Source organism: Scardinius erythrophthalmus (genome assembly GCF_964197995.2).
Source record: "Scardinius erythrophthalmus genome assembly, chromosome: 7".
In the NCBI taxonomy this organism is placed as follows: domain Eukaryota; kingdom Metazoa; phylum Chordata; class Actinopteri; order Cypriniformes; family Leuciscidae; genus Scardinius; species Scardinius erythrophthalmus.
Window position 1 is genome coordinate 25,734,937 of NC_138227.1, and position 20,690 is coordinate 25,755,626.

The window sequence follows — 20,690 nt, forward strand, 5'->3', positions numbered from 1 at the left end:
GGAAGAGCGCTTCCACAGTTACACCTTCAATGATGACTAGCACAGTCAAATTCGCATGTGCATTCGCAATAAAAAAATGTTGTGATATCTTTAGATTTAAATGTTATTAATTGTTGTTATGGGAAGAGCGCATCCACAGGAGTTACACATTCTGACTAGTACAATTAAAGGGATAGTTCACTTTGAAATTAAATTTTGGTATGTTTTAGCTTACCTCAAGGGCATCCAAGATGTAGGTGTCTTTTTTTCCGCAGTAGTTTCAATTTTGATATTTTTAGGTCAAACCGTTCTTGTCTGTCAGTCATATAATGCAGGTATATGGTCACTGTCTCAAAGAGCATGCACAGAGTCCAAATTAAAACAATTCCCCATTGTCCAAATTAAACAATTCCCCATCGTAAGTACACATTGATGGCCTAGGACACGAAACGAGCGGTTTGTGTGAGAAAACGAACAGTATTTATTTATATCGTTGTTATCTCTTGAACACAGCCGCGTCCAAGTGATCTGAGGGCGCGGGCGGGTATAGATATATACACTAGAGGTCGCCTTGGCTACGGTTTCGTTCCAATGAACTGCAGTAGCCAAGGCGACATCTAGTGTATATATCTATACCCGCCCGCGCCCTCAGATCACTTGGACGCGGCTGTGTTCAAGAGGTAACAACGATATAAATACTGTTCGTTTTCTCACACAAACCGCTCGTTTCGTGTCTTAGGCCATCAATGTGTACTTACGATGGGGAATTGTTTAATTTGGACGACGGGGAATTGTTTTAATTTGGACTCTGTGCATGCTCTTTGAGACAGTGACCATAGACCTGCATTAATTGACTGTCAGACAAGAACGGTTTGACCTAAAAATATCAAAATTGAAACTACTGCGGAAAAAAAGACACCTACATCTTGGATGCCCTTGAGGTAAGCTAAAACATACCAAAATTTAATTTCAAAGTGAACTATCCCTTTAAGTTCGCTTGTGCTTTCACAGCAATTTTAAGTTGCAACATTGTTTATTTTGTGTGTGTGTTTATATATATATGCACACACACAATGTATCTAATTTAGGATGCGTTTGGTTAAGTTAATCAATTTCAAATGTCAATTTTCTTTCCACAGAAAGAAGTTCACAGGATGAGGAACTGAAAACAACTGGATGATCATCTGATGATTCAATGCGTCTTTGTTTATTCCACAGCGTCATGATGATCTTTGAACACTTGATCTCTGATCCCAAGAGCAATGTAAACATGTGTAAGGGCTGCCCATTAGAAAGCCTGTTTCCTTCCTGTATTTACCCTGTTATCTTTCTCAGATTTGCTCTCTAGGGATCAGTGTGTGTCTACTGGAGGACATGCTGCCTCTGATTCTCTTACGCATCCGTTTTGTTATTTCCACCCCCTGATCTCTTCCTTTCTATTTCATCTAACGAAGCCATTTGCAGTTAATAACTAACAGGAAGTTCATTTAGGTAGTTAAATGAAACAGTTCACCCAATACTGAAAATCAACTTACTAAACCTCATGATTTCCTCTTTCGTGAAAGACTCATTTTTGGGTTGACTATTTATTTAAGAAACACTCACATGCACCTGTTTCTATGCCAGTGGAATGGGAGGGAGCGTTTAGTACGTGTAAGTATGGAAAAGACATTCAAAGCTACTCTGCCGTCCCTCTGCTGAAACGGGTGACAGTTCATCTGACACCTGAGCTGGAACAGATGTTCAAAACACCATTCACACAAACGCACCCCCTCGAAACCCCCAAAAGGCAAATCCAAACACGCCAACACAGCACTTCTGCTCTAACAATCGCAGATAGTTTGCATGTGGCAATGCAAGTGTGCTGGTAAATTCCCTTCAAAAAAAAAATTCCCAATTCTGTGGACGTCACCTGTAACTTCCTCTATTATATTTATATTGTGTGTTTCCTCTTATGGTGCTGTGATAAATTCTGAAGGGCATGAACAGAAAGGCCTTGGTAAGATTAGACCAGGTGCTAAATTATTCACACGATCTGCTGCGGGCCATTGGCACAGGGTTGGGATTCTGTAACCGTGTACACCAAGAACCATTCGGCTTCAACAAACTTCCTCAAGTCGAACGTCTAACTTACCCAAAACTGCCTGTAACCATCGCACCAGTAATAATTCTTCAGCAGCCTCATAGTATAACCTTTGAAATTATGCAAATGTGCTATGAATAGGTATTATTTACATTAGTTAGCCGAATGTTGTAGAGCTCCTAACAACAGCTACATAAAAGTGATCTATACTATATCTTTTACACTCTATTTCAAGTCGTCTGAAATCATACACTATTGTGTGGGAAGCGTGTACTATGGTTCTCAACCTTTTTGACTTCAAAATAACATTTAAAGACCCCCCCAGAGATATATATATATATATATATGGTATATTTACGACTTAATTGCATTAACAAAAAATAGTTTGGGATTGCTATTTAATTAATAGCCTTACCTTATAGGCCTGTCATTTACCGATTATTAGTCGTATTCGTACAATTTATGTGTATGTTAAGTAAAAGGGGAGTGTATCAACAATTGTTTTTGTGAAATAAATTTGCTTTGTTTTTTTTTCAAACAAATTTATTATAATATATAGCCTACATATTAGGCTATATACTACAAAAGTGGGTCGCAGCTTGATGACCATGGGAAAATGTGGGTCCCATGGCCAAACCACTTGAGAACCACTGCCCTAATGGGCCCTGGGCCCCCTGATTGTGTAGCTCTCAAAACAAGGGTAAACTCAGTCCATTTTGTGTTCTATAGTAGCCTTGGAAGCCAGACCTACATCAAGATGTTAGGTCTGGAAACTCACCATAGACACGGCTCAATCCGAGGGGCGGGATAAACGGCTGTCTTTCAAATTCCCTCTGCACGCAATAGGACAGCGCTTCAACCAACCAGAGGGTTTTCCCAACAGCGGAGCTAACGTTAGTTGATAAATTTAACTTTTGAATCTGGCCGGCAAAACTACGAACACATCTTCCTTTTTAAGAATGACTTAAGTGCCGTTCTTTGCTCTTTTCTCAAAGAAAAACCTGACTCCAAGTCCTCCAGAGTCGCGGACAAAGCCGATTCGAAAGACTGTTCTCCAGCAGCAGCCATTCTTTGTTTTCAAGTAGCAGGGAACCGTCGCAACTCTGTCGTCATTATGTTAAGCCCGCCCCGCCTACTCTATACACGATGTGATTGGCCTGACCCAATTTAGGTTTTTGCAGCTCGAAAGTCAATGGAGAGTTGCTAGACTACCCTGGCTGCAAAATACATTTTGCTGCCGCTAGGGTGCGTCTAGATTTCAAGGCTAGTTCTATAGAAGAAAGAAAGGCATAGGATTTGATTGACATGATGGAGATTAAATGATGACAGAATTATAATTTTTTGATTGACGCTTTGCTGGTCATGGTCACAAGCTAAAATTGGCCAGTACACACAGAATACAAACAGAGAACCAAAACATATGCCTTATTTTTAAAATGCACATATTTTATATTCACACCATTGTTAAAGTTGGCATGAGAAAGAAGTCTTTAAAAACGGTAGTCTTTTCTTCCCTATTGTCAGATATATCCGAGTGAAACAGCTCCAGGAACAAGAAAAAAAAATGTAGGGCAGGGGCGGGACTTGATTTTGTCCAGCGGGAATTGATTGGATCATTCTGGTGTGCTACTGCTGTGAGTGACAGGTCCTCGCGCCAGTAAACATGTCATCAGAGAAGAGAAGTCGGTGCAAGAGAGAGGGGAGGTGATTTTGATTCAAGATTACGACAGAGTAACATCCCTTGAACTTTCTGCACTGAAATGGGATCAACCTCAAAGTGGGCGAACAGTCTCTTGTTATTCAGCCTGCATTCTATAAAAAGGAGGTCCTCATTTCATCAGGCAAAAGGACGACACACTTCACCCTTGACAAGAAGCATCAGAGACAGAACATCAGCGACTGGCCAAGCACAAGAGCATCATGATGTCATTTTAGGGGCAGCGCTTGCAGAGACGGCTATCCAATAACATATGAATCAGAGCCAGTCTTTGAGAAATTACACAAAAAGACTTCCACCAAATCATCAGGACAACTGAACATTATATGGATCAGGATTCAGGACACCACTAGATGGATTTACACCTACTGTGTGTTGGGCAGCATTGCCTAATGAATGACCCTGACCCACAGAAACACGATGGGAAACACAGGCCTGATCCCACGTGTACTGGGTTACTTGCATTTGTTCAGAGGGTTTTAAGAGTGCCAATGTTTTGTTTTAATGTTTGAGATGGAAAGTTAGCAAACAGTGCCTAAGGCCAACACTTAACCTTTAAGAGTAGCGTGTGAGAAAGCCATTTCAGATGGTGGTGAGAAGCTCTGGCATCAACTTCACACACCGGGTGAGCCTGCGGATGCCGCATCTGGTTTCAGTAATGAGAGTGTGAGTTGTGCTAGTGCGATTGGTGGTTGTATTGGGGTCGTGCGTGTGATGATGCTCTGAGCAGGTGGATGACGGGCTCGGGCAAAATGGGTCAAAAACTGGGTGAGAGGCCAGTCTCCTCAGTGATAAAGTATGGCAGAAAGAGAGAAAGAGAAATATATACACGTTTGTGAGGTCTGTCAGCGTGTGGGTTTGCACAATACTTCAGTTCCTCTTAAGAAATCACTGCCAGATAAAATGGTGAAACTTCCTCTGAACACATACATCAATTGAATTGAAGTCATCAACAAACCCACGCACACAAACACACACACACACAAAAACCACACATCTGAAACAACAAGTCTGCAGAAAGGTACTCATACCATTCAAAAGTTTGGGACAGTAAGATTTTTTTTGAAGGAAATTATTACTTTTATTCAGCAAGAACACACTAAAATATCAAAAGTGACAGTAAAGACATTTATAATGTTACAATAGATTTCTATTTCAAATAAATGCTTTTCTTTTGATTTGTTACACCGAAAATACAGAAATGTTTTACAAGAAAATACTATTTTACTTTGACATCACAGGAATAAATTACATTTTAAAATAAATTTTCTATTTGAGTGTATTTTTAAAATAATACTGTTTTTTACTGTATTTTTGATCAAATAAAGACTTTTAAAAAATCCTACCGACCCCAAACGTATGAAAAGCACAAACTACTCATCAGACCGCAACATTGCACAACTCACTTCATATTAATCTTTACAAATACTTTGCGCCATACCTAAAAAGAAAATTCTTTAGCCAGAGAGAGAGAGAGAGAGAGAGAGAGAGAGAGAGAGAGAGAGAGAGAGAGAGGAGAGAGAGAGAGAGAGAGAGAGAAGAGAGAGAGAGAGAGAGAGAGAGAGAGAGAGAGAGAGAGAGAGAGAGAGAGAGAGAGAGAGAGAGAGAGAGAGGAGAGAGAGAGAGAGAGAGAGGGAGAGAGAGAGAGAGAGAGAGAGAGAGAGAGAGAGAGAGAGAGAGAGAGAGAGAGAGAGAGAGAGAGAGAGAGAGAGAGAGAGAGAGAGAGAGAGAGATCCACCCTGTTCTGGAATGGGTTTACTGGGTTTATTAACAGGCCCCGTCATAAAACTAACAGGGAAGTGTTTGCTGGTAGCTTGACATCATCCAATCTCAACTCAGGTAACACTCCTCACCAAAAGATCTGTGTTCCTATTCAGAGATTTATAGAAGAAAATCACAGTTCAATCAAGTGGTCAGCTGATATATGGGCTTTTCTCATGATGCTGGTCTGGAGATCTTGAGAGAAGGGCAATCAACGGCTGATCTTACACTGTTAATATACAGTATAGGTGAATTCTGGTATACATTGTTTTTGTTTTTAATTTACTGTATTTCACCCATGTTAAATGATGTTAGGGTGATGATACATCAGGGTATAATGATGAGAACAATATTTTAAGACAAAAAAATCTAGCCTATATCATAGATTTCTATCCTACTGTGATTTGACTGAACCATCAAATTAAGTGAATACCTGAAAAGTGTGAGTGGAGCAATGGCCTTCGTACACATACACTCATACAACCACTGAAGCAAGAGGGCAATGTGTGCTTCCTGTCCTACTGTTTCCACTTCCTGTGCACATGCAGATCACATGCTGCTGATGCAGCAAATACTTGACATGCACTTCCTGTTTAAGAAACATACATGCTCTCTCATAGTCACATGTACAAGCCAGATGATGACCAGAGTGATTATAAATGCACAGATTAGAGAGTGTGATTAAAGTTCAGATCAGGTGAGAGGAAATGCAGCAAAATCACTGCATGATAGTATCAATCGCAAACACAGACCTGAATAAAATCAAAGATATGATAACGTGCTGAGGCAAAGGCTGTACACAATGAGCTGAAGTGTAGTACTTTAGGGTTACGATACAGAACAAAATAAAAATTAATGTTCCGAATTAAAATCAGTCGATAATATTTTCATGTTAGACCAAGAGTATGTCATTTGTGTCTACACGTGGTTTAAGCCGTTTCTAAAAAATTTGAATAAAATCATGATTTACTCGTGAAAACGTTTGTATGCAGATTTCATGCACGGTTAGTGAATGAGACCCACTATGTATGAGCAGCATGGCAAAATCAGTTTTTCAGGATTAAAACTGGGAACCGCTGGCACAGTTGTGAATCCGGGCAAGGCCAGAGGATCATCTCCCCATGCAAATGCCCTAATTAAAATCCAACACCTAATAGCTCATACATTAATAGCATGTTAATCATTCACTTTTCTACAACCCAGACAGGGGAAATTGTGCATATATTTTGCTTTTGACAATCAGCTTAAATATAAGGTGTACTAAGGTAAATTGCTAAATGAAAAGATAGTATTAAAAACTAAAACTAATGATATAACCTAAAGAATAATCCATATACTTAAAAAAACCTACACTAATTCTATGAGAACAGGGAAGTCTGACTCCACACCACAACAATAATGAAAAGACAGAGGAACTGCATCATTTGAATCACTTTTAGAACAATTATTTTTCCAGCTGATGAACAAACAAAAAAACATTTTACACCCCATCAGAATCGACCTGACAAAAACGATCTTGAGAATTTAGAGCATCAGACGACATAAATGCTGTGCGCGCTTATAATAAACAGAACATTAATGTCCCATGGTGTGGATGCTAATATAGCTATCGTTTTTGGTGTGACTGAGCCTTAACAGGGACGTTTGCCTGCGCACTGTCAGTTGTAGAAATGTTGCTAAAGAGGTTGCAGATTGGTTGTAAGAAGACTCCCATGCTTTGGCTGTCTGACATCTGGTGTGCACGCTCCAGTGCGGGGAGCAGACGTCTGTCCGGTGAAGTCATTTAAAAGCTGGTGCTTAGAAAAGAACCTAATTATCTCCTCTGATGGAGTTAACTAGGAGAGTCACCGTTCGTTCACAGACATGCAATGGAGGAACAATACAAGCCAATGAGGCTGCATTTACACTGCAGGTCTTGATGCCCGACATCCAATTTTTTGGATGACCAGCTTTACATCTTCTTTTAAAAGTGACCCATATCCAATATCTGCATTTACACTGTACACTTGGTAGGCGTACTGAACCGGAAAAGCTTGGGCCGAAAACAAAGCAAAAATGGCGCTATTTGCAATGGACGCAGACAAAATGATAATACAGGCTTTTGCTTTCCGCACCATCTTTAAACAAGTGGGTAAATGGACCTACAGAGGTTGTTGGAGACATTAAACATCTTCACGCGGAACAGGTAAACTCACCTACTCAATTGACCCTTCGCTAAGCCCCGCCCTCCTTAGTTACTGTTGCTACGCCTGTCAAGCTTTTGCGCCTGGCACGTCTATTACAGTGTGTATGCACTGGTTTCAGACATTCCTAAGCAGATAATTAGTCATTTTTGGCAAACAGGTGAAAATATAAGAGAGCAAGACTGCAGTATGCATTCGAGGGCTATATCCACGACATAATATGCAAACGATTCGAGAATAATTTCATCAAAATTGAAGCTAAAGCCTATAACGTTAGGTCCCAAGGTAAGCAGCAGCGCCTCATACGATGACCATTCAAATGGGAAACACAAATTGAGGAACAGCTGTTCATGCACAGCAGGGTAAGTGACATTTGAAAATATTCTAATATTTATAAATCAAACAGCTTATCCATAAGTATTGTGGAATAAACACAAGACATTAGCCTGACCACTTTGCAATGATAACATTCTCCCGCTTAGCTGCTATATTTGTAGTGCGCCAGGCTAACGTTACTGCTCACACGTCGTGGGTCACATAAGTGACTACTGTTATGAACTGATTAAGTTTGCATACCAACCTTTTCCTTGGAGATCTCCGGCAAGCCCCCTGATGTTCCCTCCTTTTACTTTTACTAGAACTAACACCGGGAGAGTCGCGATCGGATTGGCGTAATGTTACTAGTTTGGCCGTCGATTAACAAAATGCTGAAATATATTTTTAAGTAACGTTAAGTTATGTCAGTGAGCCTCCGTCTTGCCTTTAATCACACTGCTTGATCCACGAGCTGGACAATAACTTTATTCTAGAGCTGATATAAAGCCAAAACACTTTACTTTTAATTTCCTATTATCAATGTAAAGCTGCTTTGGAACAATCTACATTGTTAAAAGGACATTTCTCCCGGCATTTCTCCTCTTGGGTTTTAGGTTTCGGGAAGGGAACAAAATCCACCACCCCGTCCAAACTTTTAGGATACCGGGTATCAGATTTGCACAATCCATACGCACAATGCTTCGGCATGTTTCCCTCGCTCGAAAGCTTGCCAGACCTCCCGCGCCTAGTTACGGTTGATAAGCCACGATTGGCCAGTGGCGGTTTTCGGGCGTGGCTTAGCGAAGGGTCAATAGAGCTGGTAAGTCCCGCCCCTTCCGCTAATCCCGCTGGACCTCTAGGTTGAAAAATCGTCAATGCAAGTGAATGGGAGAAAATAATTATTTTCTGGTCCCGTTTGAATTGTGCCATGAATGTGAACATATGTTGTCTGTGAATTTTTTATATAACTTTTCGTGTAAAGAATGATACAATTTAGCGGGTAGAAGTTTGATACGGTTAGACTTTGTGTGAGAGCACTTTGTGGACTACAACTCTCGACGCGTTTGAAACGTCAACACCATTCGCACACGGACACTAGCTCACGGATCCCGCTAAACATGGCTGTGTCTTTGGTGCACTTCACCGCCTTCTTTCAGGGAGAGGACAAAATCGTTGAGGTTGGCGAAAACCACGGGTAAGTCAACTTTATGGGGTGACGTCACATAGGCGACATGTAGTCTTTCTCGTTATGTCTTTTCCACAACTGCTAGCCGAAGAATCATACCATATACTGTCAAACTCGTAACATGAAAAGTTATATAAAAAATTCACAGACAACATATGTTCACATTCATGGCACAATTCAAACGGGACCAGAAAATAATTATTTTCTCCCATTCACTTGCATTGACGGTTTTTCAACTTTGAGGTCCAGCGGGGTTTTGCGGAAGGGGCGGGACTTACCAGCTCTATAGACCCCTTTCATCGCCTCACTGCGTTCATAATCGCACTCTTGCAAACTAAAACTCAAACTTTCAGGGAAAATGTTTTTTTTAAATAAAGCCTGAAAGAGTTTTCGAAAGCTTACTGGTAATGACATTAAAGTCATGCATGCGACTTTGGTGTAGTTCTTTATACCCTTACTTTGTAACTTTGTACTTCTGGCAATTGTATTTATGCTTCAAAAAGTTGTGTTCATTTGTGCTGATTATCTTAGAGAATAGCCCCTTTCACACTGCGAGTTGATCCTGGAAAATTGCCATAAAACTGCCAGTGCCTTGTGTGAACACAAACACGTCCTGGGATTGAGTCCGCCGGCATCGATCCCGGGATGGGGACCTAGTAAGGACCAGTCCCGGAAAGGGCCCTGTGTGAAAAAAAAAAAGGGCTGTGCCGTATGATGTTGCTGAATTTTCATTCAGATCGAGCTCAATCGGATCGATTAAGGTGTTTACATGAAGGCTTTTCAGTCCGATTGAGCCGTCAATGCGATTACGGATTATTTGGTTGCATGTAAACGTAGCCAGTCAGTGTGAATGAACCAAAATGAAAAGATCCCAGGACACATTATCAGTGCATTTTCTGGAATCTCTGTGTTAAAGGGGCAAATCTTTTGATGGTCACAGAGCTTATTTTCTGCAATAATCCTAAAGCCAATGGAAAATTCTCATTGTCTTTTTGTCGAGGGAACCAGTGTGATGTTTATTTCTAGGCTGGCCTACAAACACACACAATCCTTGCAGTACTCTATTGTTAGTTTAGTAAGTTTAGTTGTTATTACTGACTATCAGCCTGATCCACCTTGCATAACTAACAGTCCTCACAGCTGTGCAAAGGCTTGTTCAAATACACCTGATCACACTTCCAAAAGAACTAACATGATCCTCGGCCCTCTCCTCACTCCAGGGCCCGTATCCCTAAAGATTCTGAGAATCTTCTCAGAGAGCTCCTAACTTAACCTAAAAATTCCTTGCCAGGAGTTTTAGCTTAGAAGTGATTCCAGAACATTTTCAGTGAACTCTGAGCAAGGAATGGATGGAAAATCCTATCTTAGTGAGGAGGTGTGGTTGACCCCATTGCTAGGTATGAGTCATCATTTCAAAAGCCATGATTGGTTGATCCTACAAGTTTGATGAAAATGAACTTTTGGTGATAATGAGCAAAGGATGTACCCTCAAATCAATAAACATAATTATACACTCTAATCTTATGCAGACTGTAATTGTAAATAATATTTCACATTCAAGAAAATATCTGGAAAATGAATAGTAAGCTGTAGGGGTTATAGCCTAACATTAGAATCTAAAATATGTGAAAACTTAAGCTCATTACACCCTGTTCAAATAATGATTCGTGTCTTATTTGCTCATATTAATATCCTAGCTGGCATATTTTGTACTTTCACTCCCATATGGACCCCATTGAAAACAAGATGGCCTATCTCAAGGGGCTGTCCTTAATGAAGTAGAAATTGCAACGTTATAACACAGTGTGATCTTAAGGAGGGTAACACGGCTCAGCTTTTATCAATGTCTGTGATTGCTGGCTGGTCTATTTATGAAGGCTTAACAAATATCCTACAAACACATTTTGTGCAGCTGCTTAGGGGAACTTCTAAGCCACTAAAATTCCTCCTCCCTGCTCTTAGCAGATCTCGCCTTAGGAGCCCTTTTAAGCGCTAGGAATCTTGAGGAATAGCTTTTATATTAACTGGGATTTTCGTGTCACTTTTAGGGGAAATTTTAAGAAAACGTCATGACTCTGAGAATTTGGCCGCTAGGAGCCACTTTTTGCACAAAAATTCTTTAGGGATACGGGCCCAGGACTCCAGAAGAGTTCAGCTAGAACAACAAACTTGCATCGGATTATTTTATTTGCTCAATCGATCGCACTCATCTCACTATCCTCTCCTCTGCCTTTGGGAGAATTATTGACCATTTCTTTGTAATTCTGTAGACCGGTCACTCAGAAGAAGAGTATCCAGTGTCTGGACAACGGGACGACATCCAACCACACCACACCACAGCAAGAGCATTTATCAATAGCTTTACTCAGGAACAGTGCCAATCTGTCAGACTATTTGTTGCATTCCTCTCTGAAGTGCTTAAATGGAAGGCAGATGTTTCACATGGGAGTCAACGAGGGATCATTCTCAAACATCTTTCCACCTTTTGGGGGAGTAGCTCAAATGTAAGCTAGCTGTTAGGAGGTGACTATTGCAAGACTCTTCTAAACATTCAAAGGCGTGAAAGGTCTAGTAGAACGGTCTCCTCTTCATCCACTCGCTGGGAAATTGAACCCATTTGTACACAAACCCGTGAGACCTTCCTCATCATGTTTCAGACACGACTGGTTCAGGCAAGTTCACTAGTCATGAGTCAAGAATGTATGAGATAGTCCTTCACATCTCTGTTTCTGATGATGAATTAACACAACCAATTATTCAGATTCTTTATGAAGACATTTAGCTGATGAACGAGCACAATAGAAGTATTAATACCTTAAAATATACTATTCCATTCCGACAATCCATTTTAAATTCTGCTATCAAGGCGAATGTGCTCAAAAATGGGAAAAAGTGGGTCAGCTTTCATCATATTCAAAACCAAGAATAAAATAAGGATTGAATTACACAGCAGGAATAAACACATTTATTCAACCATAATATTGAGCCCAACAGATTACTGCACCACTGTGTCCATGAAAAAGCAACTGAATGCATTTTATAATAACAATAATAAATTAATTCTATAATCAAATTAAGAACATATAAATACTCTGACTGACTGCCATCATCATAAGCTCAATAAATAGCCTATAGACATAAAATAGTCGTTTAGAGCAAAAAAATGTGGGTAATTTCATCTCAAATGGTTAAAAAATTGTAAAATTGTAAACAGTAAAGCAACTTTGGACCACTTGAGATGCAAAAGGGCGATAATTTATTTCAGTTATTATTTCAATATTAATTCAGTAAACCATGGCTGTCAGCTTCATAGATGCGAAAACCTCTAGACCACACCCATGAAGGAAGGTAGTCTGCTTATTTCCAATATTTACCAAAATCCAAGCAAATCTACATTACTTGTAGCAGGATCACTCTTGCAATCTGAATTAAAAAGGCATTATTTTAGGAAGCATTTCCAACTCTAATCCAAAATCCCCTGCATAGACGACTGTTACACAACAAGGATGAAATGCTGATACAGGACATAAGAAGTATATTCACTATACACTTATAAGTCACTTTTAAATGCATCTTTCAGTGAAGATTCTGCTAATTTAATGGCATGTTTCAGCATTCATTCCTGTGCCAATTTGATCCCTATCAACTAAAGAGGAAGCATCATTACACGGAAAAGGACTTCTTCCGTGTAAAGATCAAGATGCCAACTTCAGATATCAAAAAGCAGGCAGCAAACTGAGCAATGCCAACAATAGATCGAGAGGCACGACATATAACTATATTTATGCATGTTATCTACACCACCACATACCCCAAATATGATGAACCTGGTCTTTATTTAGATTTACATGTATAAATACCATTATAGCCTATTCTGTGAAATATTAATATTATAAATATGCATATATATATATATATATATATATATATATATATATATATATATATATATATATATATATATATATATATATATAAATAAACTATTACAATGTTCTACTTAATATAGCATTAATAATATAATACTGTTAATTAATTTAAAAAAATGTAATCAATTTTAATCAATTTTATATACCGGTATTTCGTTGATTTATCACACCGTCTATCTATTAATGCATCATATTTTTCTTATAGTACTCAATATAATACTGTGCTGATATAAGTTTTTAATTATTTAAATGTTTTTAACAACAAATTTATTTTAGATATTTTTTTTACATTTTTATAATGTTTTCTCAAACTTTTCCACACTCTTGATCTTCATATACAAGCAAGTATAAATTGAGCTTCATTTAAGGATTGTCAGTGTCGAGCCCAGCCCTCGCTATCAGGAGAGGAGTGCGCACACACACCCTTTGCCACATGTCACACAGTCACCATGTGTCTCTGACTATCCAGCTCTTCCACATGCTCTACAGAGCTTTATCTGATCTACAAGGGCCTCTCCTTACAACTAGACAAGCCAATGCAGGACATATGAAAACTCCAGTGATATGCCTACAGGTTACGCTGCCCAAGTTTGCTGGAGTATCAAGACAATAGACTCTCATGATTTTACTGCATTAGCCCAACCAGACAACCACCCAAAATACAATTTACCCACCCATCAAGCCTGGTTAACTGACAGATAACCAACCCCAACCCCCAAAAAGACAACAACCCATTCACCCACCCTTATTTACATTTTAAACCCCCTAAAGAAAAACATTTGTTAATGGTTCAACAGCTGGGTTGACATAATCGGTATCAAAACCGAGTGAGCTGCCTAACTAGACATGTTTTAAGGCTTCACGGGTTATGATGTCTAGGTAGGCAGCGCACTCGGTTTTGAGACACAGACAGAGTGCGAAATAAAGAGGCTCACACAGACAGACAGACAGACACAGGAGGGTGGCTCACAGGATGCCTGAGCAGGACGTGCAGACGAACGAGCCCACGGTCATGTTGGCGTAGGTCGGGCCGCGCTGGTCGCAGTCGAAGCACTTTCGGTTGAGCGCCAAACTCGTCATTTCCCGCAGCATCTTCAGGTGTTTTTCCTCCTGCTTTCGCTTCGCGCTCGCTGCCATGGCCGGAGCCGTTTATATACACCGTCGGTCAGTTAAAAAAATAGCGTAATAAGAATCCAATACGTGTAAGAGTCCGGATAAATATTATTCCGGCACTTCTATAAAACAGATCGCGAGGAAAGGTAGGCGAGCCGGAGTTCTTCAGACGGGCCTCACGATTCACGAACAACGGGTGAAAAGCGCCGTAGTGATGAAGAGAGGAGGGTCCTTTCTTTAAGAGCCAGCCTGCCCACTCTACTTTCACTGCTTACGACCAGCCCTCCCACTCTGCATTCATTTCTATTGATTGACCCGTGCAGTTTAACACAACGGCCAACAGGGGGCGAGGACGTTGAGTAAGTACTCAACGGATGAGATACCAAAGGGCTGAGTGCTAAAACTACCCGTAAGACTTCTTATGCTGTGTAAATCTGTATGGAAATATAATAAAGATACATTCAACAATAGTTTTGCTCAATATATGTGTTTATAAGTTGGAATAAATATGTTGTTTTTGTGTAACAGGGTCAGTAATTTGACAAACCCGCTAGCAGAGGAGCGAAACTCTGGAAAGGGAAAACGAGTGACCAATCACAAGCGCCACTTAGGCTCACGTGATCCCAATCGAGCCCCGCCCACAATACTTCTCGAGTGCACATTCTCGAGCTCATTTAAATGTTCTTATTAATCCGCAGTGCCCTCTAGAGGACGCAACACATTAACAGCAATTCTCTGAAAGAGTGACCTAATTCAGAGGATTTGGCTAGCCGAGGACATGAATCGACTTTCTTAATCACCTTTTGTTTTTAAGATGGCTATGAATATGTATTATGAAGCAATGAATGGCGCTGCGTTAATTTAACGAAGCACTGTTATATGTTGCATTGGCCTAATGCTGTATGGTGGAGACTGGGACTAATTGTCATGTTTTGTATAGGCACAATACCTTAACGTCTTGGCTACAAATATAAAGCTATTTCCCAGGAAATTGAGCACACTCCGACATCACGTGAGAATAGCAGGGCTGCATATTCTCAAATTATATAGGGTGAAATGCCACAAATAAATAATTTTGATATTAAAACAATTATGAACCACTCTCAATAAGCTGCATGGAAGGCCAATGTGCTAAATTAATCAGTGTAAGAAAGATGAGGTAACTGAAGGAAAACCTACTGAAACTTAGTTTTTATTAAACCATAATCCCTGCTCTAATCTTCTATTAAAGGCAACAACCTTACATTCCAAGTCACAGATTGGTTTCTTGTATATTACAAGTTTATTTTATTAAGTTTGGCTGGCATTTTAAACATTATGCATATGAAGAGGGTTATACCCATATGGTTTGCTCATTAGGGTTCGTTAGGATTAGATATGTGGCGAGATGTATAAAATGGCAGATTAAATACAGTTTACTATGATATGTAACCTTCAAACATAATTTTAAAGGCATGTTAACTCTCAGAAGAGCCCTTATCTGCATTTCTAATCATCACTCTGTACGGCTGGTGACCAAGAAGAATCTGTCTGATTAGTCCATCATCTTTATGGTGACCAGCTTAAAGCCAACACAAAAGTTATGGCTAAAAATTATTTTTGCATTCTATACAGACAGAAGACTATTTTGTTCAGAACTTTTATTTTTAGCAACCAAAGTTTAACATTTATATACATCGATTTATATGTACCAACAGAAGAGCTAAAGAATGTGCACCTTCAGAGCAGATTAATGCTCTTAAGTTAGATGTATATGATCTTTTTCATTACGTGGGCAGGTTTGTCTTAGTCTGTGGTACACCGAGAGTTTCAGTCTCTCAGGCATAATAAATTGGCCTCCAGTGTCACCATGGCCACATTTCAGCAGAAGTTTCACCCTACATAATAGTTGTGATCAAGCAGATGATGATGATGATGAATGTGAACATTTTGGTTCTTCAAAAAGTGTCCCACTGGAATCTGCTCATCATTTATCCACTGGCGAGAGCCTGTGTGCTGGGCTTCTGAAGCTGCCCGGTAGGGGCAGTGAAGTCCCATGGTCTGCGGTCCTCGGTGAAGCCATAGAGTTTCCTCAGAGCCACGCGCGCTGCCTCCTCTTCGGCTGCCAGGACGGTCTCACCCGGACCCTGAGCCAGCAGCTTGCGGTCACTGGCACAAAATAAGAGATCATAAGAGATTTGATTTTAAAAATAAATCAAAAGAGACCAGAATAAATCTGACTCGACCCTGAAATGACACATCAGATTGTCCAGATTAATAAACTAGAACTCAATTTACAGACTGTGGAGTTAATAGATGAGGGTTTATATATTTAGCAGACTAGTGACTATTACACCATGGTTTATAAATGTTAATTTTCTGTTCTAACATTGGACATTTATACAGTGAAATGTGACACAAAGTGACCAACTGCAATTTATTGTTAGGTGTGGGCGATATGGCCAAAATAGGGTTCATGATTTTATTTCTCAATAACTAACTATATTTATACATCATGATATTGTGGAGCACCTAAAGGGACATGAAGGGGAAAAAAAATTAGATGGGAGGAAAAATAATTAGTCAATGCTTTTGCGTTTTCTCGCAAATGTTTTTGCGCTTCCTTGACAAGAGCTCAAAAGAACGCAAAAGTAATGATTTGTTATTTTTCCTCCCATCTTATATCATCAACATTTTTGATACCATTGAAATTTCATAATTCTTCACCATTTTCAAAATTACAAAAAAAAACTATTACTACAAGTCTCAGTAAAAAAATTAAATAAATAAAAAACTTCAAGCACCAGGAATAAGAAATACTACATTAAATGTATACAGTAATCAAATGTATTAAAATACTGCACAGTCTTTACTTTATTAAATCTTCATTTCTTCTTATTAAAGTTACATAGGTGATTCAGTCAAAAGTAGTGAGTGAATTTCTCTTTTGTTGTCTGATTATCATTAAATGACACAGAGCAGCATCAGGTTTATTAGGCTGCTGTCACTTTAAAACAGAAAGCACGGATCCAATATACTGATACACATGCGTTTTCTTTGTTTACGTTCACTTAAGACATAAATGACTGTGTTTACAAGAATACTTGCAAAGTTGGGCATTTTGACATAAGTATGTGAATTTAACTGACTCATTAGTGAGTTCATTACTCACATATGCAGCGGCGTTCAGAAATTTCGCTGCTTATTGTGCTTCACTGGTTTAAAAATCACTCGCACAAGAACGTCACATGAGCGTAACCGCCATAGAGGTGATAGTCCAAAATTTCTACCGGTTAATCATGTCTAGTGGTATATCGCCCACCCCTAGTTCCAGTAATTGTGTCATACCTGTAAAGCCCAACAAAATAGAGAGGGAGGACAGTACTGGCGCCAGCAGAACGGATGAGGCGAGGCTCGGGTAGCGCTAAACCTTTACGGGTCAGCTCTTTAACCAGAAGGCCCATGGGATCAACCACTCTCCACATGTCAAACAGATCTTTCCCAATCAGCTGAGTCACCAGGAAATCCTGCAAAAACAACACCCAACAAACAGATGGATCAAACTTTAGTGCACAAACACACACACATATACATATATATATATATATATATGCAAAAACAGAAAAAAAAGAGTTCAGATGCAAAAACCTCTAAGTGCCATCTGAAAATTTCTTCTAGAATGATAATTTTTATCAAGCTTGAATTAATTAGTAAAATTTAGTAAAGTACAATTAGTAACTTTCATATAATAAAAATATATACATTTAATAAAAATAATATAATTAATATTAGTAATTATTAAACATTTATATATGTATTTAATCAAATAAAAATAAAATATAATATATAATAAATAAAAAAATTAACATAACATTAACACAACATAAAATGTACATAATATAAAATAATACATACAAACATATATATATATTTTTTTAATGGTTTATATATATATATATATATACACACATAAATAAACAAAAACTTTTATGTTAGATGCAATTAATCAATTTGACAGCACTAATATACTTATATAATTAATCACATCTGACATTTTTTTTTTTTGTTATAATAATATGTGAAATATATATTTGTGTCCCATATATATATAGGATACAAATAAACGTCGACAACAACAAATAGAAAGAAACAACATAAAATGTTAACTGTAATGGGACACTTGTTTTACCCTAATGAAAAGCCCGGCTTGCACAGGTCCGCTGCTCTGCTCCAGAGCCCCAATCACAGCGAAGAACGTTCCTCGCAGGGTGTCATCTGGAACAGGGAACTCTGCACTCATCGTCAATTCCTCCACGGCGAGCTTCCGCGCGACATGACACATGACCTCTGACCCCGTCAGGTGGCCTACAACAGCTGCCACACCCTCCTCAGGCAAGCTATGAAAGCTGCCCCTGCACCAGTCACCCAGGAAACCCTGTATAGAACAACCGAAAGGTAATATCAATTTCATACCATTATTTCCAGTATACAACTCATCAAATTTCTCACCTTTGTGAACTGTTGACCGTGCACAGACAGCTCGCCGTTGTCTTTCAGGTTGAGGGCGGTCATCTCCGAGTCGAGGCCCAGTGCTCGCCTCCTCTCCTCCTCAGACCGCAGGTAACACGAGCTCACAAACGCAGTCTTCAGAAGATCCAGAGAGAAACTCTCCTGCAGGCGGGCACTGAAAGCCTCCACTTCAGCATGGTAATCAAAGTTCGGCTGCTGGGAGCTGAAGGGAAGAGAAAGCAAAACAGGGTTAATGCAATAAACAAATGTAATTTACTTAATATGCAAAATATATATAGATTTTGACTGATAAGCATAGAGACGTTGTAAGTTATCAGAGGCACTCAATGCAAGGCCTCAGATAACTACTGAGTACAAGCCCCCTCTTTCCATCACAATCTTGGCAGAAGAATCTCTCTCTCATGCGTCAAGTTTCATCTGCAAATGCTTTGAGAAACAACTTGTGAATGATTCTTTCTGAAGTCAAGGTCAGCAGGCCTGGGAAGAGTCTAAGGAGTCAGATAAAATGTTCCCAACTAAAAAGTTTATTATGTGATGTTGAGGAAGAACCATGTAGATGAAGATAAACCGGAAAGTGTACACATATGATAAAACGAAGTAGGAGGCCTTATGATAATCTGTTCATTTGTTTATCCAATCACTTTCAAAGTCTTTGTTCAATGATAAACGAATATGTATATGACTATACTGAATAAACAATCTGTTTTACTTAGTGCACATTTTAAGACAGGTTGATAATAATTTAAAGGGATAGTCCACCCAAAACCGCTTTAGTCCGTATCTGTGGTACAAACAAAAGAAGATATTTTGAAGAATGTCGGAAACCAAATAGTGTTTTGGGTGGACTATCCCTTTAAATTATTAACAACCCGTCTTAAATTATTAGTCCACCCAAAACCGCTTTAGGCCGTATCTGTGGTACAAACAAAAGATGATATTTTGAAGAATGTCGGAAACCAAATAGTTTTGGTTCCCATTGGGAAGTGAAACTGGCTACCAACATTCTTCAAAATCTCTACTTTTAGGTTCCAGAGAAGAAACAACGCCATACAGGTTAGGAACAACAGGAGGATGAGTAAACGATGGCCACATTTTTATTTTTGACTGGACTATCCCTTTAAGAAGATTTATCAATGCCATTCATCATAAAAAAAAAATTCTAGGACTATCAGTAATGCATTCTCATGACTGCAGTCTACTTTAAGACATTCAGAGAAAATCCTTTGTTTAATTGATGGGAAATTATGCAAAATGTGCTAATGTCAGCCCCAAAAAAGCTAAAATGACTGCACAGAGAAGTCATCTGCAGCTTTATTGGTCACAATAACCAATAAAATGAGAAGACAAGATACTAAATATCATTTACAATCTCCCTCTTCTATAAACTCATTAATACATGTGCTTATTTTGATATTTATAGTTAAATCACTGGCTGTGTCTTAAAACCTACTTAGCTGTCTGCCTAGACAGCATTTGGGCATCACAGGTACGTCCTAAAGCGCCTAACTATACAGCCTTGACAGGCAGCTGAATGTGATTTGAGTCACCCACAGCCAGAGTACCACAAGTGGCCTTGAGATGTTCTACTGACCGCGGCTTTGGAGGTGGAGGTCCCTCCATTTTTCTCTTCCTCTCCATAATGAGTGTGTAAGCCTTCATCCATCTCTTTTTCTCCCTGACGTGTGTGAGCATCACTCCTCTGGACACATGCTGATAACGAAGAGGTAATACAGCGCGACTCACGAGCGCCCTGCACGCCGCCATGACAGCCGCGACCTGCTGACACTGCGCTGTCCGCGAAAGAGCGACGGAAAGCGGGAGGGAAACTGTCCACAGCGCCCCCATCTGACCGGAGCACCGGGTTTGCGTTTTATGAACATTCCAAGAGCGAGATTCAAATTAACCAGGGTGATTT

At 39.4% G+C, this 20,690-nt stretch overlaps 2 protein-coding genes across 8 annotated transcripts in view; both read right to left on the minus strand.

Annotated features, from left to right (window-relative positions):
* The window catches only part of agfg1a (ArfGAP with FG repeats 1a), a gene marked incomplete at its 5' end in the record, with an annotated part of 30,788 nt that extends 16,498 nt beyond the window's left edge, over positions 1-14,290 (minus strand). For 6 of the 7 annotated variants that reach the window (XR_014030495.1, XR_014030496.1, XM_081370676.1 and 3 more), the window contains one exon: positions 14,124-14,290. Coding sequence is in view for 4 of the 7 variants with exons in the window: in XM_081370676.1 (XP_081226802.1) it covers positions 14,124-14,290 (167 nt within the window). The remainder of the gene's footprint in view (positions 1-14,123) is intronic. The other variant, XM_081370679.1, reaches the window with a different exon arrangement.
* A 451-nt stretch (positions 14,291-14,741) lies between these two features.
* On the minus strand, positions 14,742-20,616 carry mrpl44 (mitochondrial ribosomal protein L44). The gene is made up of 5 exons (XM_081370680.1): positions 20,367-20,616; positions 18,755-18,977; positions 18,435-18,680; positions 17,594-17,772; positions 14,742-16,414 (listed from the first exon to the last, which is right to left on the minus strand). The coding sequence occupies exons 1-5, from the start codon at positions 20,537-20,539 to the stop codon at positions 16,237-16,239; spliced, it is 999 nt and encodes a 332-aa protein (XP_081226806.1). The 5' UTR covers positions 20,540-20,616; the 3' UTR covers positions 14,742-16,236.
* Between the last annotated feature and the right edge of the window lie 74 nt (positions 20,617-20,690).